We start from the raw sequence: 23,527 nt of genomic DNA, 5'->3' as shown, positions 1-23,527 counted from the left end.
CACACTAGTCTTTAAACATGGATATAAAAAATAAATTTTATAATCGTCCACTTAGCAGAAACCTAACAAAATAGTGACTTCATTACTTTATTAATTAATTACCCGTATCGTCCACATTAGAAAACCCAGGTTTAGAACAACTTAAATGTATACTAATAGTTTTGAAAACGTGTTGCAGCGTCTAACTAGTTTAAAACCGGCTTCAAAAACAGAGGCCAAAGTGAACACATCAACTTGTTCATCAAGGAAGTACTAATTAAACTGTTATATTCATTAAGAATGCGAATGTTAAATGATTTACCAAATAAAGCTTCAAGTTTTTTAAAACAATGAAATGAACGTGGACAGATAAAAAAAAATATTTTTAATGCTTTTCAAAAAAAAAAAAAATTTAATGCTTTCAAAAAAAAAAATAGAGGGCGGTTTTTAAAAAAAAAAATAAAATACAATGATTCTTTTCTCAGTTTTCAAACCTTTACTTTTCTAGGTTCTTGCCACCCTGATTAACTAAAAGATAAGTCGCGGGTCGGGGTCTAAATTTTCGAACCCATGGTTTATCTAATAATCATTCAGGTTTTGTATTGAAACTAACTCGTGCTTGTCACTTTTTAAAGCAAAAAGTCCTTTTACCAAAAAAAAACATGAGTTAATTGAAAAAAAATGAAGTAAGAGCCAAAAACAAGAGTTTTGTCGTTAAGCAAGCTATAATACTTGATTAAATCATATTAACCACCAAACAATTTATTATCTAGAAAAATTCATAGGAAAATAATTATTTTAAAACTGTAAAGACTATCTTGAGAGTAAAAAATAAACTAGGTTGAGTTTTGCAAAAAAAAAATCAAACAAGCCTTAGTTTTTTAAACAACCTAAAAACATTTAAATTAGACTGTGTTGGCTTAAGTGTGTGGCAACCCTGTTAGTTCAGAAATGTTTTAATTTTATATCGATTTATGTTAACAAAGTATTATTACAAAAAAGAAAAAAAACCAACTAAAATTAAAAAAAAAATTTGTAGTTCATCACTTAAAAGGGATTCTTTTTACAGTATATAAATTTTTAGACTTTCAAAATAAGTTTCCAAATTTTAATAGTAATTGTTCTTATTATGGTTAAATGTGTAGAATTTAAAAAGTTTACATATACCAAGCACGAAAACAGTAAAACGTTTGTGTTAAGTTTTATTTTGTCATTGATTAAAATAAAAAATCAATAAATTGCGAAAGAATAATTCAGCGCATAGTATAAATTTATTCAAATTTGTAAGTTAAGTTAATTTTTAAGTAGATCATTAAAATCCATTAAAGAAGAGTAGTTATATATTTAAGAAAATAAAAAATATATAGAAAGATTAAATAGATATGAACTAAAATTAAAAGGCACTTCGAAAAAGTATAAAATTGCTATGATAAAAGAACTTGATTATTTATTATTTGCACCAAGCAGCTCATATATATATAAAAACTAAAACTATTCTTATAACTCGTTATCAGTAATCTTTAATTTTGTAGTTTTTAAACAGACTAAAAGTCACCTAGCACTCAAGTTTATTTTTGTTAACCAATGAAAGAAATTTAAGATTTTTACCGTGAAGTTGTCATGAAAAAATTGTTTTCGTTTTTAGTTGTGCTTTCGAAATGATTATAATTAGAGGTTATCAATTAAGTTTTAAAATGAAAATTTCTAAAGTAGCTTGAAAGCGAAAGTAAATTCAAAAGAATTAGGAAAATAAATAAGTATAAATATATGCGTTGTATAAATCAGTTAGTAGAAATCAACATAACAATTTCATTAAGGTTTTATAAAAGTAAAACAAAACATTTTTCAAGGTGTAAGTGGTTTTTGAGTCAGTTATACAAACTTAAATTTTAAAAAACTAGAAATATCTGGAACATAACTATAGTTGACTTTAAAAGATTTTAAAATAATTTTTCAAAAATATTATAAAAGAACTATAAAAGTCTTGCAGAGGTCAAAAATAAAACAGCAACAAATTTTAGCACCATGTTTCTTAATTAATAGAAATTAATCAGAAAATGAAAACTTCAAACAGCTTATCGTTTCAAAACTGTAAAAAGTTTTATTTTAATTTAAATAAACTCCAGTAATGTTTAGTCACAAGATTATTCAAAAAATGTATCCAACTTTGTTTTCTTATAAGCTTTTTTTTTCTAATATTCTTTTGTTAATTAATCAGTCAGTCTTTTGGTGAAATTTTCAGGAAACAGGCCCCTGCCATCACCACTTTCACTCGAGGGATTTTCCCACGAAGTTTTCAAAACTCCAAGTTGCCACCCTTCGTCCTGAACAAAAGTACAAGACTTGTAAGAGTCCAGTATGTTACAACAAATTTACATTATTTTGGCATATTAAGGTATTTCAAACTTGTATTTGTTAGTTAACTAGTTGTTAAAGTAACTTGTTTTAAATTCAATTGATAAGTTATGGAAAGAGTGGGCAACGATTAGAACTCAAAGTTCGAATTATGTAATTAAAACACTGTTTTATATTTTAAGCTGGATTTTTATCATAAATATCACAAAAAGTTCGACAAACTTTTACTGTTATTTTTCTACTTAAAACTAAAAAATTAATAAAGTTAGGGTGACTATAACCTTATTAAATATAACTTATTTCTAACTATTTTACTAATATAGTGTGTTTGTACTCAAATACTTAGTTTAAAATAAAAACTTTAAAATCAAACCAACTCAAAGTATTAATTGAAGTTTATCATAAAATCTCAAAAATTAATAGCAGCTCCGAAATCAAAGTTACACGAATTTACTTGTACTGATGACAAATTATTTCAATTACAAACTTGCTCCTCAGGATCCGGGTACTTCAGCACGTAAATAAAATCCCCGCGACTGAAACTCAACTCGTCCTCATCGTCCCCTTGGTAGTTGTGCTGAGCGCGCACCTTGAATAATAAATAAATTCATGAGTCATTTTCACAATCGAGCACACATTTTTTAAAGTAAACACTTTAATACTATTGATTACCTTAATTTTTTTTTTTAATACAGTGTAACTATAACTTACTATGGTTGCTTACAACAAAAAGTTTAATAAAATTAAAGGTATCAGTTAATATTTTCGGACAGTTTACTTGCTTTAAATTTAAAATATACTTATTATCATAATAACCTTCTGATAGCATGTTCGGGTTTACTCTAAAAACAAAACTTTAAAACTGCTTATTTGAATTAGCTTCAAAAACATGTTTATTAATTGCTAGTGTAAAATTATTATTGTTTCAAAATTGAACGCCTTATCCAAAAATAAATATTACGTAAAAACAAGTCACTAACAATTAATAAGTATATACAATCAGCTAATAGCAAACATTATACAAGTAACTTAGTTGCACATTACAAACTACTGTTGGTGTGATCTACTACTGTACCACTTTTTAATCGATACGCTTGTGTCGAAGCTATTTTTGGTTTTTATTAAAAACTAACAGTGAACATGTAGTCTTCGGGTAGGTTCGATTTGACTTCTTCTGTTTTAACTTGGTTGTTTGCTTCGGCTATTTCATCGATACTTTCTGTTGTCTTTTCGTCTGATTTATTATATTTTAAACTCTAATTTCAATACTCATAAAATAACACTTGTGTTCATAGAGTAAATTACTAAGCTTTTTTTATTAAGTAAATATTAGCTTATATTAATAAAATTTAACTATTCTAATAAGGCAACAAAACAAAAACAGAATATGATTACTGATTGATTGAAAACTTTTGAATATACAAAATCTTGATTTTATAAAAGAAGACTTAATAGTGTTTCCTCTTTATTTTACTCATCTTTTTTTGAAACTTGAGTTTAAGTTATCAAACGAAAGACTGTAAGTTACACATTTATATCAGACTTTCCCAAAATAGGCGATTTTAGCTATGAGGGACTAATAACTAGTAAGGGGCGATTTATTATAAATTTCTACCAAATGGGCGTTTATAAAAATGAGTTTTGGAAACTCTGATTTATATTTTTTTTTTTGTTTAGATAATAACTATAAAAGAGCAACAAGTATTACATACTTAAAGTATTAGACTGAGTTATTCAAAAAAAATTAAGCTGGTTTAAAAAGTGATAATTTTAGAGAAGTTTTCAATTTTTAAATCAATTTCAAAATATAATGATTACTTTCAGTATATAGTTTTTTTTCACTTGACAACAATTTATTTGCAATAATAAACAAAAAAAAAGCTATTTTCACTACTTATTATGCTTAAAAACGAAGTCAAACAACAATTAAACTAGTATAAATTAACCAGTTGGTTTTTCAGTTTCAACAGCTTCAGGGGGTATTTCAATGGAAGCTTTATCTGAAGCAGTCGGCAGATCTTCATTAACTTCTTCTTTGACTGCAATTTTCTCCGTTTTAACTTCTTCAGATTGTATTTCTTCAACGGACTTGTCTTCAATTTTTTCTTCCTAAATATTATGAAAACGGTTTAAATTGTTTAATTTGAAATTCAGAAAGTATAAATCAAAAAAATTCTCTAAGGTTCTTTAAATTATTATCAATTAAAGCACAAGTACAGAAATTTATTAAAATACAACTGAATAATTGTTAAATTAAAAATTAATACAAACATCATGCTGTAGAAATTAAAGAACATGCAATATCATCTATAGAATGTCATGACTTTAAATAAGTTTAAAAAATAGTTTTGATAAAATCTAACTACCAGTTTAGTTCAGATGGTGAAGTGAAATTATTTAAATAGCTACAAAACTATATGTGAAGTGTATAAAGATTAATTAAAATTTGTAAAAAGGTGTAAATCTATAACTATATTTTGATTAAAAACATATGGAAACCTATGAAAAGGCAAACGTATACTTATAAACTATTATAATTTATTTCTATAGACTAAAATATAACCCTATGATTGCATATTATATATAAATCACAATTTTGTTAAACTCTATTTTAAAAATTATCATAAATTACTTTTTAAAGTAAAAATTATTCCACGAATTATTTTGAAAATAAGCCAATTAAAATTTCAGTGCTTGCTCTTAAACCTCGCAAACAAAAACCTCAGAATCTGAACTTTCGACAGATTTATCTTTGGGATCGGGCATCGTTGCGAACATGTCTTGAGTGGCAAAGTCGTCATCGAATCCTGAACTCCTCATTTCCACATTATTCTCGTACAAGTTTTCTTTAACCGCACCACCAACTTCAGCAGCTTCACCAAACACACTACTATCTTTTCTGTCATGTGCGGCAAAACTTTTGTCTCCAGTTGAAACATTCTCGTAATTTTCCCCACCTTTCGGCATAATAGCGAACTGAGCTTGAGCCCCGACGGTCAGTTCCTCGTAATCTTCGCAAGCAGCTTTTCCCGCCTCTGGTCTCTTCGGCGCCGACCTGACCGGCTGAACTTTCGGCGCTCGAGGCGCGCTCCTCTGCGCTTTCGCGACGTCACTCGGTTTTGTGACGTCACTTTCGCTCGACGCGTCGTCGACGTCTTTAGGCGCGTCCTCGAACGCCGATTCGTTGTAGGGGACCTGCTGCCTGTCTCCGCTGAACTCCTTGGCTTCTTTCTTCTTCTTCATCTTTGCAAACAAGCCGCCTTTTTCTTCTTCTTTCCTGTCCTGTGTGATGTCATAACTGCTGCCGGCGTTTTCTTTGCCGGCAAAGAACTTGCTGAACATATTCTTCACTTTCTTGCGCTTCACACCGCTTTCCTTCGAAGCCTTGATCTTTTTTGTGTGCAAAAAACACTTTAAAGCAAGCTAGATAGCAACGAGATTATTTATAGTTGCATTGATTTAACAATATTTGATGGATAGTTGTCTTACTTTGGTAAATTTTTTTGAATTACAATATTTGCTACGACAAATATGTGGCGTCTCTGCATAGCACAATTTGCATTTAAATAAAATAATATAGAATAAAGTTTTGCCAATAAAGTTTATCATACCTTTGTAAATTAAAGCTATAAAATAATTACCTTTTACTCCAAGCTTACTCTATACAAACTATTTTTAATTGATCACAGCTAATAGTAAGGTTTTGAGGAAATAACTAAAATCCTATTTATTTAAAAAACAATTATTCTGCAAACAATGTTTCGTTCAAAGAGGTTGTCAGCGTGTTTAACAAACTAAAAATTCTGAAAAAACAGATTTATACGTTATAGAAAGGTGTTACTTAATCTACATACATTGACATAACTATTCTATAATTACAGACAATTTTGTTTTCATTTAAACTTATATACTTATTTGTATGAACATTTGTTAAATTTAGTACGACATATCAACTGTTAAATGAGGAGTGAAATGTTAGATTATTTATGACGTCACAACAACCTCCTCTTCGTCATCATCTGAAGTGTCCGAAGTGTCGTCGCCGCTCGACAATATCACGTCATCAGCCTTCGTCGTCACTGACAACCTGGGTTTGGCCACTGGGGGTGCTTGCGGCGGGGGGCGATGTTGTTGTTGCTAGGTTACATATATTATCATGCACTCATGCTAACATTAATCAAAAGACAAAAATAAATAGAAATAAAACAGAAAAATTATGTTTACTAAATAAAAAAGTAAAGAAGTAAATATTTTAGAATATTACAAATTTATTTATTAATTTCACACTTAATTCTTTGAAAAAAAAAACAATATTTGATTATAAGAACGTATTTAAAAGGGTTTATGGAAATAAATGCATTAAAATATAAAAACTGAAAGATAACATAAATTTTAAAAACTATGTGAAACAACTTAGCTACGTCTACAAACATTTCAGTGAGTTGAACTTTTTCTGAAATGTTGACACCAAATGTACTTTTACTAATATTTTTGGCGCAAATGCTCTTTTTAAAACTTTCAAAGCTTCACCATGCTTTGATTCTATTTCTAAAACCACAGGTTTCGATTGGGGAAAAGCAAAAACTTTACGTCAGTTAAATGACTAAATATATAAACAACGACTGTATTTTGTTTAAACAGACTTTTTACTAATAAATTAATTTTTCAAGAAATTAAATTGAAAATTTTGGTGGTATAATTTGCTTGACTTTACCTCAGAAATTACAGTTCCGTTATCAGAACTTGCCATGACGTTGCTTTGCGGCGCAGTTTCATCTTTTTTAACCACCTCATCTGGCTTTTCAGTGACGTCTTTGTTTTCTACGCCTACGTCATTATCTGAAGTAGATGCAATTTTCTCAACACTTACGTGAGATTCACTGTTTTTGTTGATAAGATGTTTGTTAAAATAAAACATCAAATACCAAAATTATGAAGATAAAACCTTAATACAGTATATTCATAAAACTAGTTTTATAATAGTTATTTTTGGCATAATAAATGGAAATCTGTAAAATTAATTAATTAAAAAACTAACATTTTCTCCCAATGTTTGTAAACATTAAGAATAAAGTTACTAACTTTAAAATGTTTCTTTAAATGTGGCATTAATTTTGAAAAGTGCAAATAGAAAACATAATTTAAGGAAAACAGCTGTTATTTATGACTAACGTGTCACCGTTGATTTTACTATTTTGAAGTTTTTCACTCGACGGCAAAGTCGCATCTTCTGTGTTTTTCCTTTCAATCTTCTCTTTCATCGTTGAAAATCTAATACGTTCATACCGCTTTTAAAATAATGTTTAGCTTTTTGTACTTAGCCATATAAAGTTGATTTTATCCAAAACATTTAATAAAAAAGACAACATTCGTATTTTTTTTATGCCAGTTCAAAATTTTGTGTTTAAAATGAGTACGTTTATGGTTTTAAGGTATTGTTTAATCAATTATCTCAAACTAAGTACTAATAACGAGTTTATAGAGATCAAAGTAGCTCAAATGTGTTTGAAAAAAGGTGAATAAGCTACTTACACAGGTGAGTGCATTCTTTGTATGTGGTACTTGCCATTTTCAAATTCATTTTTTAAAGACTCGACTGTTGCTAAAAGTCTACCTCTTATCTGTAATTTTATTAAAACAGTCGTCACTACACGGTATAAAAACACTAAAAACACATATACGTATACATTTAAAGCATGAAAAAAAATCATCAAACATATTAAGGTAAATAAAGTAATTAAATGAGAGAGTGTATAAATATTAACAAGACTTTAAATCTTCATATAAGCATAAATCATCACAACTTTTAAGCATATTACTTCATTTACGATATATATTATAGCAAATTTATGTTTAGATGCGTTATTATGAATTTCTAATGACTAAAAACTTTGTATACATTATTAACAAACAAAATAAAAAGCTAAACATTCTTTAAAAACAAAAAAAGCTACAGTGCCATTTGAAAACATTTTTTTTTACAAAACCAAACACCTCGCTCATTTCGCCGTTGAACGCGTTTTCGGCGATGGAGATGCCGGTGATGATGTTGCAGTACAGCGGCAGCCTGCTGTCGTACAGATCCGGCAGCTCCGTGTGAAGTTCGCTGTTCAGCTGCTCGTACTTCGCCCCCGTCATCTCCACTTGCTCCCTCGCCTGTTTGTTGATAGAGTTGTTTGTGCCAATGTCGTACATTTTTACACACTAAAGTAAAAGTACAGAAAAAGAGCTGTATAATGATTAGCTTGTGAAAACAAACTGCTAATTTTTAACACGAAAAATTGCCCAACTTTATCAAATTGTATGATGCTTTACTTCATTCAACTTTTAAAATACTTACTAATATATTGAAAAGTAATTTTAGTTATGGGTTTTGTCAATAAACCCATTAATGTTATCGATTTTTAATATTTGATACAAACATGATTGGTTGAATATCAAATTACTTTGTGATCTACTAATTGTAAAACCATAAAAATTTGGTAAATTCTGCTTTAAGATTGACAAAGCTAAAATAAATGACAAAAACTTTGTACTATATTATTTTCTCTTAATTAAGTTCATCATGTTTTAAAAAAGAGCTTACAATTTCTATAGTATTAAACCTATCTCAAAATCGTTGTTTATATTATGCTTTTATTTAATAACTTAAAGCCTTATTATAAAAGTTGTTGTATAAGCAAATAATTATCAATTAAATAGTTAACTATTTTATATGTTTTAAAACTTAATTAAGTGTTTTAAGTTTTTTTTTTAATTTTATAAATAGTATTGATAAACTTGGTTTGGTCATAAATATATATATATATATATATGTAATAAACAGAAGTTCTTAAGTTAAACAGTAAAACAAAAACGTAAATCAAAAATAATTATCCGAGTAGCAGAAATAATACTTTTTATAAGTACAACCTGCTAATAAGACTCACCTTGCTCAATTTGCTTTCGTCAGGTTTCTTCATGGACTTGGCAGCAGCAAGAGTCCTTCTGGACGCATCGAAATCCACCATTTTCCTCCCCCTCTTGTTCACTTTGAACCTTATGTCGTTGCACTGAAACACAAAAGCTTGTTTGATTGGTTGAGTTTGTTGTACACTAGTATTTTAAAGTTGGGTCCTTAACGTTTCACTTGATGCACATGACTAAAATGTCAAAACTTGGAAACAAAGATTTGATAAAAAATTAGATCTTTTATCTAGGTAATATAGCAGGTTAGTTTAAAAGAAGTTCATTAAAAACTGACATTTATCATAAAGGAAATAATATTGAAAATACTTTATATAAATTTTTTTTTATATTTATATAAAAACATATCAAAATCATCAAAACAATTATGGCTTAGCTTATTCACCTCTCGCGAATCTACGCACTCGTTTAGTTACGCGTTTTATAACTCTCAAAAATACAAAAAACCTTTAATATTGTAAAATTATGTATGAAATAACAATGTACTAAGTTTATTATATATTATTTTAAATGGTAAACCCTCTCTATATTTGTTTAGACTTTGTAAGTTATGTTCCTTGACGGTTGGATAAACATTCAATTGTGCCTCAGTGTATTGAACTCTATGGCTTTGCTCTTTATATTTAAAGTGTTTTAGCCCTTTTTAAATCCTTTAAATTAAACAAGGTAAAATCTTCAATTCCTTAGAATACTTAAGGAATAATTTTTTCCAAGTCAATAAATCTCTTATTTTTAGCTAATTTGTTCATAGCTCACCTAAGATTAAACTTGTCTTGCATGCTAGAAGACAAGCTTAATCTTAAGTGGGTAAGGAACAAAGAAGAAATAATATTTTCTATTCACACATATAATTCATAATAAAGCTTCTTTACAAATATATGTACAACTTGATTAAAAACTTTTTTTGTAAACAAAAAAGTGGGAATATTCCCAAACTGTATTTAATCAAATGCATCAACAATGAATAATCAAATGAAAACAGGCAATATAGTAGGTATGTTTGTTACCTCTCGTTTAGTCCTATCATTTAATTACGAACTTTTATTGTTGACACAATTTTTATTAAACTAATACTTTTTTATTAACCTTATAGTACCATTTAAACTACAAAAGTAACTGTAAATGATAATATGTTTAAGGAGAAATTATGCTTCGAAAGCATTAATGTTTCTATCTATTTATTTTCAAACTAATTTCTCATCTGTTATTTGTACTAAAATCATTTTTAAAACTTCTCAATTATATTTTTTATATCAAGTTATGCTCATAAAGTTAGCATCTATAAGCCTACCCCATTGAATAATATATAAATATGTTTTTTTAATTCATATTGTCCCAAAAAACAAAAAAAATTAAGACTACAAACGAAAGAAATAGATTAATTAATTTTTAATATTTTCAACAGATAAGTTTATTTATTACTTATTTCGTTCAAAAAATTTACAATTTACTTAAAATAACATATGCAGTAGCTTCAAGTTAATGATAATAATATTTTTAGACAACATAAGATACATTTTAGTTTCTAAAATGTACAAAAAGCTTAAAAAAAAACAATAGCTTAAAAGACAAAGCTTAATTTTAGAATATTTTAAGTGTATATAGAGTCTACTTTAGTATAAGACAATAAAAACAAATTTAAAATTACTTCGCTTTATTCTTAGTAAAACTTTCCGAATAGTAAATTGATTAGTATTTTTATTTGAAACTTAAAACTTGAAAGAAATTGTAATATACTAATTTTGATTGATGTCTTATAGTGGTTTGAGAAAAAAAGCGTGTGTACAAAGTTTTTTATAATATATCTTTAAATACAAACTTGTAAAAAACAAAAGTTTTATTCATCAATATGTAAATTGCTTTAAAACAACATAACATGGTGACGTGCAACCACGTTGCTATGTGAAAAATGTTTAATACTAACTTTAATCACAAACTTAATTTAAGCATTTAAAATTATAAAATAAGTTTTGTTTACCTTGCAAATGACAATTAACTAAAATATTTATTTCATTACTTGAACTGAAACATACAACGAAAAGACAATAAAAAAATATTTCATTAAAGCGAAACTACTTTCAAAAAAAAGGAGCAAAAATAGTCTATTACCTTGAGATTTTAATAATCAGTTTCAAATATCTATATATATTTTCAAATTCCACATAACTAAATATTAATAATTAATTAGAATTTAAAAGACTTATCACTTTATTTTTCAAATTAATTGTAAATTTATAGAAGTTAAAAATTTTGTTATATTTTCTAATAGTCATGCTTTGCATTTATAAACAGCTTCTTTACTATTTAGAAACAATACTATTTTTACTGTTATTACTACAGATTATATATATTATATATATCTTGCGTATTAAACGCAGAAACAGCTGTACCAAGCAAAAATTTATTTTGTGTATGTTATTTATATATATATATATTTATTTATTTTAAAAATATTTTTAGAATTGAAACCTAACTAAAACAGACCATGTTAGAGTGCCGGTTTAATGATGGGTTTACTGCTTCGTTTAGTTTGAACTTTAAATCTTCGTAAAGCTGTTCTGATCTCTGTAAAAAATGTGTAATTTATTGAGCAAAATATATTTGGTTTTTATAAAAAATTTAAACTTATACTAAGTAGCTTAAAGTAAAAAAAAATTCAACTTAAGTTAAAATTAAACTATATAAATAGGTGTTTTACAGAAATCAATCTAACAACCTTGAAGTAGGATTTCATATTATTTTAAAAAATGCAAAGTTAATGTGTAAATGTTATCAAGTTTTGTATATCTCATTCATGTAATATAAAAACTACTACATATATACAAACATTATTTAAAAAAAACATTTGGACATATACTAAAACTATTATGATTAATTATTTTGTGTTTCAAAATAATATACTAAACTATTTATTCTCTTACATAAACAAAATTAAACATACACTTCAAAAATTTAGGGAATTTAAGGTAGCCCGCTCTCAACAAAGCATATAAAAACTTTGTGGCTGACCTAAAAATTTAAACGTTGATAAAATAGACATTTCAGAAAATTTTGCACTTCATTATATTGTGCTGACAAGTAATTATCAGTTTTTATATATTTTTATAAAAAACAGTTACATAAAATTAACTTAATCGAAAATAATATCTAACATGGTTGTTTAATATTGCTTTAACATATGCAATTGGAATTAAAATTTGATTTTGTTTGTCATAACTTATTGATATGAGACATGCAGCTAGTTTGCTTAAATGTTTAGCATAATTGAAAGCATCAATTTTTTATACCATGTAACAAAAAACATTTTTATAATATACGTTTAAAAGTATAGTAGAAGTATTTTAAAGCTCAAACAAATTTATTTTATCAACAAAAACACCCGGCAACTGTTTAAAGCCAAGCTCAAATTAACTTCTGGTTAATCATTAAGTTTAAAGTTTTACGAGAAGCTACTTTTGTATCAATAGGCAATAAAACTTTTTTATTTTTTACTGTTTTTGTCTAATAAGTTTAATAAACTAGTATGTTTGCTAACAGAAGTATAATCAACAACTTATCTACAAGAAAAATTTGAAAAACTTCAATTATTTACGGTCAAGTTAATTATTAACATAAAACTTATCAGTAGTTTAAAACATTTAGGCTCAAAAAAAAATTAATATTTAATCATGAAATATAAAGATTCATTATTATTTTCAAACAATGGTAAGAAGTCAATTCCTTTATAACATTTTTGATAACCAAAAAACTTAAAAAATGAAAATTTTGTGATAACAATATTATTTACACAAATAATAATAAAAAACGTTTTTATAAATGCGAACAACAAATGTAATAAGTTTTACTTAAAGCATTGTATGAAACAAAATAAACATGTTTAAATGTTTTGTTCAAAATTTTATAGACTTGAAAGGTAAACAAAAAATGTTAAATAATTACATTTACAAAATCTATAAAATTATACTTAACAAAAACAAAAATTTTTAACTTTTAATGTTTCAATAGTTAACATAATAATCCCTGTTGCAACTAATTATACACTGAAACTATATAAGACAAAATTGATTAGTAAAAAAGCAAAAAACTCACTGAAAAATTTAAAATAGTTTAAATATAGAGGTCTACAAAAAGTGCTAAGTTATTTAACTTCTAATATAAAAGTTTAACATGTAAAACGTGTTAAAAAACTCTTACATTATTTAAACTCGAAATAACAGGTTTTCCATTCCAATCATCCTCATATATTGAATTAATCGTTTGATAAAAAGACGAGCTTGCTGTTTTCATTGCTAGAAAAATATTTCATAGGTGACGTTTTTAAATAAATAGTACAAACTTTAATTAAATTCATTTTTATAGTATTAAAACATATAACTGTATCTAAATTATTTATATAATATTATTATTTTGCATTTTGTGGCTTTAAGGAGATGAAGTTTTAAAATATGAACATATTTTCTCTACAATAATATGTTTTTATACTAGCTTCAAAGTCTCTGAGCACTTTGTAAATAAATTGAAAATTCATGATTCTGATAAATTTTATTCCAGAATTTATATTGTGAAAATTTAGTTTTATTGATCTTAAACTCACCATTTAATGAGTGTATGTAATTTTTCAGTTCCCTTTGAAACTTTTGTGCTTGTGTCTAGAAAGAATTAATACTTGTTATGAAAAAATAAATATTTAGTAACAACTTTATTGAAAGACTTGCAAAAATTAAATTTTTATAATTAACTTTAATTAAGTAAGTGAATTTAGAATATACATATTATTATTACACTAAAAACTAATAAAAACAGTTTTCATATCAATAAAACTTTGAAATAAAAGTTTAAAACATAATAAAAAAATATTATCCATCAACTTATGAAAAAACTACTTAACCATGTACTTTTAAATGAAATTTTAAGTAATCATAAGGCTTTCAGAACCTGGAAGGTTGATATAAAATTCATAAATTTAACCGATTTACTTCTATTTTAAAAATCTTACTTGTTGCTTATTGAGTAAATGAACATAATTATCAATAATTTCATCTTTTGTTTCATCGCCTCTTCCAAGTGTTCTTAACATCTGTTAGAATATTTTTTGATGGTTAATGTTCTGACTTACATACCAAGTTTACTCGAAACTTTCAAAACTAAGTATTGAAAGTCTTATAAAAAAGACAGCTAACTCATTACTAAAAGCCATAATTATCCAACTAAACAACATGAACAATTCAGTAGTACCAGAAAGGTAAAAATAATAAGCAAGATTAATTAAAGACAAAAATCATTAAATTTCAAAACCACTACTAACAAAAAAAATATATATATTACTGTCCAAAATGTACAAGCATAGAGTTTTTCTTAAAATAAAATACTTTTTGTATTTTCTTTTATATTTGTTGTTTCAAAACTGTTCAGACAAGTAGTTCAAGACATACTTCTATTGTTAGTAAATTTGAAAACAAGCTAAATATTATCATTTAAGACTTTTAAAATAGTGATTTTGTTTAAATAATAAAATAGTAAATAAAGTGAAGTAAACTTTAATTATGGAATAATGTAAATTCTAAAATAATTAACAAATGTTGAACTTTAAGACACATATTAATTCGTAGTGACAATGTTATGTTTATTAAATTAAAAACAAAATGATTTAACAACAAGCAACTGTTTTGAGAAGTTTTATAAAAAGTTATCTACTCAATAATTACAAAAAATTTACTTAAATCCAAAAAAAAGTGTTTATAAATTGTATAAAAATTATAAAGATTAGCCTGAAAACATTGTTTATAGAAACTTTTTCAAAAAGATATCAAAGTATAAATCATTTTATCTCAAAAACTAACCATTTCTTTAGACCTGAATGCCATTTTACTGACATTCTTCTTGATTTTGCGAGAATCAATGTTTGAAGAGGAAGACGAAACATTGTCTGCTTCACCAGACATTTTGAAAAAAGTAAATACAAATGTTTTGTTTTAAACTCCTAGTGAAGAATAATAGTTATTAAATATAAGCTGAAAGCTGTAATATATGTTTGAACTAAATTTAGGAATGGTGAATTTAATGCAATAAGGCAAGGACTGGCAAAATTTTAAATATTAAAGAACTAAATTTGTTTAATAAATCTATTTTTCCATGGATTAAAAAAAAAGGACTTTGAGAGACAGATTAAAAGTGCTTCAATTAACTAAAATACAAACTTTTTCTTAACTAAACCTATAATAAATTTACTAAAACAGAATTTTAAACTTGGCAGGCCATAGTTTTCCAACCCCTGCCATATATATAAATGCTGCCTGGGGTATAAAACTGTTTTTGTACAGTTTTTCTTACTTTTTAGATAAAAAATATATATGTAGAGTTCACACTAAAATTATATGAAGAATATATTGGAAAAATTCAAAATAAATTTTGAAATAATTTTCATTCTCTAAATGGCTATTTTTTATTAAGCATATTTTTTATCTCAACTTTATACTATCATTATTTTATGTTGATAAAATTAAAACTTTTATTAAACTCAATAAAGTTAGTAGTAGAAACAATGTTTTTATAATAAAAGTTCTTCTTATTAATTTGGTTAAAAAGTATCTTTCTTTTAAATATACTGTGCACATATTTTAAAGGGTTAGAAAGAAACTCTCACTGACTTTTTATAGCAGTTCATTAGCTGATATTTATCCACATTCATCATACATTTCAGGTTTATTTTTATTAGATAAGGCTATTTTGTTTAAAAGCGGTTTATGGTTATTTTAATTAGTTTCAAGAAATTATAATAACACTATGAAAAGCAATAACACAAACACTATTATAATAAGTGCAAGAGTAGCATTCTAGTAGATCAATATAATAAAATAAAATATCATAGGCTTCCAGAATGCTTTTAAAAGGCTTAACCTTATTTTAAGTCACTTAAAACTTTATAAAAATCATTATAAACAATTGTATATAGAATCAACAGTTTGTCCAGCACTAAGCAAAAAAATAACTAGATATAGGAAGTATTAAATTTATATGATTTTTTTTCAATTTGATTTTAGGAGATCTTGTTTTTTTTTTTTTTAATTGCAAATATCCAGAGAAATACAGAAAATCAAGAGAAGTGAAAACCCTGACAGGTTAATGAATAAAAATATTTTCAAAAATATTGTTAATTAAAGTTGGAGAATTCAATTGCTCTTTATGTAAAACAAAACCTAAAAATATACATTTAAAAAAAATTAACCTAAAGTTTTGACATCAGGCTATCTTTTTTTTAATGTACTGTAAATGTAATGTAAAACCTTATCCTGTACCTTGATATTTTAGCATTTATTCTTAAAGTCATAGTATGAAGCAATAGCACCAGATACAAGAAATAAAATAAAACAAAAGAATAAGTAATAAATTTAAAATTCAAACATACAATTATTTATTTCATTACAGTGTAATTTGTACAAAAATATGCATTTTATTTTATTCTGTATTATTTTTCAAAATTCTCTAATAAAACTAAAAAAAAATTCTTTAAACAAGATTAGGGATTTGAAAATAGAATGGCAGGCCACACAGTCATCAATTTAGGTAGACCTTTTTAACTCAAAATTAAGTCATTTCACCAATAAAAATATAGTATAAATTGCGTGGTATATTTTAATGAACAGTTATTTAAAAATGATTGTATTAAAAATAAACCTTATCTAAAAACATAAGTAAAAATCAACAAAACTAAAGCTTGTTAAGTTATAGAAACTTAAAAGTTTTACAGAACTGTTAAAACACTGTGTTTTTAACAAGTTTTTGTAGTTTAACTTAATTTTTAATTTGTCTTTAATCTCGTTTACAATTAAAATTAAGCTTAAGGAAGCTTTTTAAACCCTTAAAAACTTATAAAAATGAATTCTATAACACTTCTTACAAACTCAGACTGGCTTTTTTCCTCTAAAAGTGGCAACCCAAAACAACCAGGAAGAGAATCTAAAAAAAATACTTTATTTATAATAAAAAACAGCAGTGTTTCCTTAAATTCAACCAATTTAGTTTGAACTATAACTTTTAAGTAAAAATAATGTTTTTTTTTTACTTTACATAAGTAGCTCTTAAAATACAAAAAGTAATTGGGTCTATAACTTGGGGGAGAAACTTTTCTAGTTGGTGTGGTGGGCCACATTTATTGGAAAAACATTTTTCAGGTAGCACTCAAAACATAAACATTATTCCAAACTATGTAATTCTAAAAAACTGTAGTGTAAACAAAAATGTTAAGTTGAGAGCAAAATTGCAGTGAAATATAAATAGGATTCAAACAAAGGTGTTCTTAATTATGAGTAGTCATCTACCAGATCCAAAAACTTAAATTCAGCTGGTAAGATATGCTAAAAAAGTGCAAGTAAAAAATTATCTTAAAATTTTTATTTAATATTTTGTACTTTCTATAAAAAAGGTTGCCACTCTTGAGACAAAAACTGTTCTGATTGACCAAAAATTGCTCTGATTCATTCTGAGTTCTCAAAATAAACTATGTCTCTTGCTCAAACTACTTATACCTCATGTTCTTTTTTCTTCTTAATAATTAAAATGAAGGTTGTATGTATTATGTATGCTTCTGCATTATATGTTTACTAAAGTTATAATAAATAATGTTTTTGAAGATTCAATGTTTAAATTTTAGATAAGTTGAGATTAAAAACAAAATTTGTCAATTTTATGTAACTATGTAAGTTAACTATATATATAGATATAAAAGTAAATGGTTTAATTTAATTGACTAACTTTAATCTTACTACATAAAGTATTCACTTATATGCAAATTTATTAAATTCAATATTAATTATATAGTTTGAAACAAACTCAACACATGATAAATATTAATTGCAGATTTAAAACAAACTTTAATGTTATTTCTGAGAACAGTTAAGAACTGGCAGCAAGTTTAAAAAAAAAATTAAGCATTTGAAAATCAATAAAAATAACGTTTTTGAACGACCTAAAAGTTTAAATATCTTTAAAAAACTACTTGAGATTTTTATATAAAACAAAAACTGTCCTGAGTCATCCTGGTTTTCAAAAATAATAAAATATCCTGAGTTTATCTAAAGCTTTAAAATATCCTGATTAACCTGAGTGTGTGCAACCCTGATAATAACAAAAAAAACTAATAAGTACATATTTGTAAACCTAGTCAATACATAAACTACAATTTGTGAAAGTAATAAAACTGTGAATATGTTTATGCTTGGTCATTTTCTTGCCTGTCTTTAGGATTTTTTTTAATTCGGTGTGTTTGATTTTTTTCCATATAGACATTTTATTTTATTTCACTAAAAAAAGACTAACAGTTCTTTTATTTAGTTGGATCTGTAATGGGTCTAATTTTAGCTAGAATCTGACCAGAACTAGATCTATTTTTTAAATTATGATCCAGCCATATCTGGAATTAAGCAGAATAAGTTTGGATTTAGATCCTGTATATTATCTATTGAGAGAACATTTCAAAATATTTGTTGCAAAAAAGCTCAGTTTTACTTGTTTTATAATTTCCAAGCTTATGATTGTACCTAGTGTTAAAATTTTTACGTGGTGGGCATATTTTGGCTACCCCTACTTTAATTAAATTAATTCCAATAACTTTTTCAATTTTATATTTAAAAAATTGTTTACAATAGTAGAGGAAAGAGTAAGACTGATATTTTTCTATCATAATAAATACATGGCTACCCCAGAAAAGGTTTATCATTGCAAGGGGTAGAGTTTGAAACTGATGTTTTTTTACCATAAAAAAAAACTACAATATATTATATTTATTTTTTGATTTCTCTAAAATTTCGCAAAAAAGGATGATAGTATTTATGTAAAAGCTGACTTTAGAAATGTCAATTTCTACAAAATTTTATATGACAAACATTCCTCAATGAAGGTTATGGTACTCTACTTTATACTGACCATGTTTTTGTAGTAGCATTGTTTGCATTAAAAAGACAAACATTCCATCCGTAGTATTCAACATTCAATTTTCAAAACTTAAAATGTAGTAACTAAATTGATTGAGATTTTTAGGTTAATTTCTTTTTAGGCATAATTGCCATAAATAGAGCTTTTGTAAATCTAGTTCAGGGGTCGGCAAACTGCGGCCCGCGGGCCAATTGCGGCCCTTGAAGGGTCAATCTGCGGCCCGCGAGCACAATTTATTTTTGAATGGAATGCGGCCCGTGAAAGAAATTTCTGCGGCCCGCGACAGAGATGTTAAAATGCTAAAAGTTACTATGGTAATTCAGCAATGAAGTGTTTCATTTTTGGTTTGTTTTAAGTTAGTAATTTCACGCTTGAGTAAACAAAGCAGAGCTTTTTAACATGTCTGGCCCGCGAGCATGTAAATGTGGCCCGCTGAGCAAAAATATATTCTAAATTTAATTTTTTATGGTAAAAATACTGTAGTTTATTTGAATTTTATTAGTTTCTTTTGAATTCCTTGTATAACATTTTGAAACTATTAAAAGGCTTCACTGCTTTGGGTTAAATATGTAAAAAAGACAAAATAGCATTCGAGCTGTGTTTTTTCTCAGTTTTATAATAACTTTCTTCTTACAATAACAAATTATAGTCTGAAAAAAAAACAGTCTTAAAAGTAATTAAATTCTATTTATATAACACCTGTTAGGTAAATGAACATAATGTAAATGTTTTCTCTTGTTTACAAAAGTAATGCACCATAATTAACAAAAATGTCATTTCTTTTCAGTTTATATATTTTGTTTAATATGTAACTTACACCTAAGATATTTTATCACTATACTTAAGTGTACAAAAAATCATCTTAAAATTGGTTATTTAAAATCATAATATGGTTTGTTTTATTTAGATTTTAACACATTTTAAATGTTGTATAAGTTTTCTGTGCACTTTAAATTAATTCCTATGCACACCAATGTACAGAAATGTTCATTCTTAGACCACGTTTAAAACATTATTTAAGTTAGATTAAATTGAACTTAAGCATAATTTGTGATTATAAATGTTTTACATACAATAACTAAGAGTGTACAGACACATTTTAAACAATTAATATGACATAACTAAATTAGTTTTTGTTCAGTATAAATTCTCAATTTACAAACAAAATTTTTTGGCAATTTAAGTTAATTTCTTTGTAATTCATTGCACACTTATATACACAGGTGATCTTTTTTGGAAACACCTATTGAATACAAACTAGATTTAGAGATGATAAATTTTTTGAGTCTGTGTATTATTAATCAAAATTGTATAAATTTAAGCAAATAAACAACCTAACATTGTCGGACACTCAGACTAAGTCAGGCTAGTTTATAAACCTTTCGAATATCAGGCAATTTTAGCCATTTTTCAGTTTTTGACTTAAACTGTTTTTTTTTTATTCTAAAATGTAACGATATGTTTTGATTAGTCAGGCAGAATTTTTTGCTTTGAAGAGTGGCAAAGTAAACTTATGATGTATGTTTCGTTCAATTCACAGCTTTGGTTTTAATTATGATATATGTTAAGTTTTAAGTCTTGCAGCTGCTAAAACTGGGAAAATTATTTTAATTATTTTTTACATATAAATGTGAACAATCATTATTGCCAAAAACCTTGAATTTTGAAAAAAACTTGAAACTTGACAATTTAGGCTAAAAAATCTGGAACTTGAGAATTTTTGCAAAAAAAAATTTAAGTTTTAAACAATTTTTACATGTAAAGTAATGAAACGTCGAATCTACACAAAGAATCCATCATATAGTACGTTTTTTTGTTCTCAACAATTCTATTTATTAAAAAAACACATTTAAAGTCGCCTAACAGTATCTTTTTAATTTGCTATACTATTTTAGACAGTTTTTTTACTTCAAACTTAGTTTTATATTAGAAATAGACTAAAAAGCTTGCAGTTTAAAAAACATGGAATAAATTTAGAAAACCTGGAAAAAGCTTCTTAAAAACATTTGGCAGCCCTGAAACTGTTTACATTCTTTCTAACAGTTAAAAATTGCACAAATATTTTTTGTTTGACATAACTTTTTTATATGTTTTCTGTGTGTTTTAAGTTTATTTCTACGCACATCAATGTACAGAGATGCTCATTTTTAAACCACATATTTGAATAATACTTAAGTTAGTAAAAATACTTCAAATAAATATTTTCAGATGAGCAGTATTTGTTGTTGTTTTCATCTTAATAGATCGATTAAAGTCCTAATTTGATTTTTTTGAATTTGAAATATTAGAAATTGCCTAAAAGCGACTTTTTGTTGTCACTGAAGAAAACACAGAGCTTTTACTACCACCAACACAAGTTCTTTAAAAAATTTTCAAATCTAAACGAAGTCTTCTTTGAAGTATTTACTTTTGTTACTTTATTACTTACCTTGACAAATTTTTCTAATAAGTTTGTAGTTACTGAAGATAATAGTGTGCTTTGTTAAAAGTGACTTAAGCGATTTGTTTTTTTTTTTTCGTTTCTCACAACAACTCCTAATTAACGTATTTTGATTTTTATAAATCGTTTTATATTTCTAATATACTTTTTTTTATAAGCAATATTTTTATTGCAAATAAAGCAATAAATAATTGCTACAATTATTTTCTATATTTTGTGAGTTTTATTTAAAACAGGGCTGCCAAACAAACAAACTAGTTGAAAAACTTACACTTAGTTAAACCTATTTAAGAGATTTTAGAAAACTTAAGTGTACGTGTGAAACTTTATATGATGATACTTTGTTAAATATTAAAGCTTTTGTTTTTAAAAAGCAAGTTTTTGGCTTTTTTAACTTTTAATAAACTCATGCTGGTTTTATGTAATCCAGACATTTTTGCTTTAAAAGTGGGAACCATGTAAACGATTAATTAATTATTAATAAGGTATTTTATTAAAGTATTTAAGCTTTAATTATGTAAAAAATTGTTATATTTTTCTACATAACATATAAGTCTTAATTTTATTTATTTAAATAGTTACTTTTTTTTTAAAGTGCAAATTATTTAAAACACAAAAACTATTTATTTTCAACAACAAAAATTTTTAAAAATATAAAACAGTGGTTGACAATATGAAAAACATATAAAAGTGACTTATAAATGGTTTTTAAGCTTTGTTTTTATAAAATTGTAGGTTGTAAGTAAAATAGAAAATATATTAAGTTAACCTTATTAACTTAAAGATAGTACACAGTTATCAAGTCTTGAGTATATTAGTTTATGAAAATTTTATTTCATTAGATATGTATAATTTAAATAAGTATTCTATATGTAGCTAAAAGTCTTAAAAAAATTATAAACTGAATAAAAATATGTTTTTTTTTTATAGTATCACTAAAACTAAAACTGCGGCCCGCGAAGATTTTGAAAACTTGAAATTTGGCCCGCGAGCACCAACTGCCTGCCGACCCCTGATCTAGTTGTTGCAAAGGCAGTAAGTTTTTAAACTTGGAGTCTAAGTGTTATATCGACACAAATCTAGTTTTGATTTAATGAATGCAAAGATTATAGATTTCAAAAGGCTAATCTTAAAGACTATTTTTTATCACAACTGTGCTTTAAAATTATGTATAAAATTTATTTTATTTTATTTTTTATATTTTTTGTAAAATTAAAAAAAAATATTTTTTAAAACTTCAAATGAAAAATAATATTTGTTTTCTTTCAAAGATAAATTTGAATACAGAGTCTACTAAACATTTTAAATAATAAAACTTTCCCATTGAAATTAGACTAATTTGTAATGACATTCAAGTAAAATATACCATTCAATTAGATTTTAATATTCATAATAAAAGCAAAAAGTTTAACAATTAAATACCAAAACTTTTTTTAAGTTTAATGATCTGAATAAGTTTTTAGTAAGGTGTTAGAGTTTTTAAATCTTAAAATTCACAAAAAACACTAACAAAGTCAATATTTGCTACGAAAAAAAAAACTACAAGCTAAATGTTTGTTTCAAGTTTTAGTTAAAAGTTTTTTATAGATACTTTTTTTGAGTGACATTAGATTTTAAATAAATAATTAATGTTGGTTTTTATTAACTATTAAACGGATATTTATACTAAATTAACTTTAAAGTACAAAGCCAAAGTACTAAAAATTAAAAGCGTTGATAGCAATTTTACATATGTACCTTTAGTTAGATGAAACCATATTCATATGTGTAAACGACCTAAAAATTCAGCAATGTTCTTAAAAGAAATATGCCAGAGTTGCTTTATATGGCAGCTAAGAACGTAAAATTTAGGTTCAA

The 23,527-nt window shown here is 25.8% G+C and overlaps 1 protein-coding gene across 1 annotated transcript; it reads right to left on the bottom strand.

The window, feature by feature from the left end:
• Nucleotides 1-1,224: 1,224 nt before the first annotated feature.
• LOC145837979 (uncharacterized) lies at nt 1,225-15,276 on the bottom strand. Its single transcript, XM_082945485.1, has 16 exons — nt 15,141-15,276; nt 14,297-14,377; nt 13,895-13,949; nt 13,495-13,589; nt 11,785-11,865; nt 9,264-9,386; nt 8,329-8,490; nt 7,867-7,955; nt 7,507-7,605; nt 7,049-7,214; nt 6,337-6,471; nt 5,056-5,724; nt 4,281-4,443; nt 3,468-3,568; nt 2,822-2,923; nt 1,225-2,303 (listed from the first exon to the last, which is right to left on the bottom strand). The coding sequence occupies exons 1-16, from the start codon at nt 15,240-15,242 to the stop codon at nt 2,190-2,192; spliced, it is 2,337 nt and encodes a 778-aa protein (XP_082801611.1). The 5' UTR covers nt 15,243-15,276; the 3' UTR covers nt 1,225-2,189.
• Nucleotides 15,277-23,527: the final 8,251 nt, after the last annotated feature.

This window comes from Thalia democratica, chromosome 6 (genome assembly GCF_965202585.1).
Source record: "Thalia democratica chromosome 6, ktThaDemo2.hap1.1, whole genome shotgun sequence".
NCBI lineage: Eukaryota > Metazoa > Chordata > Thaliacea > Salpida > Salpidae > Thalia > Thalia democratica.
Note: the sequence above shows the minus strand (reverse complement) of the source record. Positions and strands in the feature narration are given on the sequence as shown.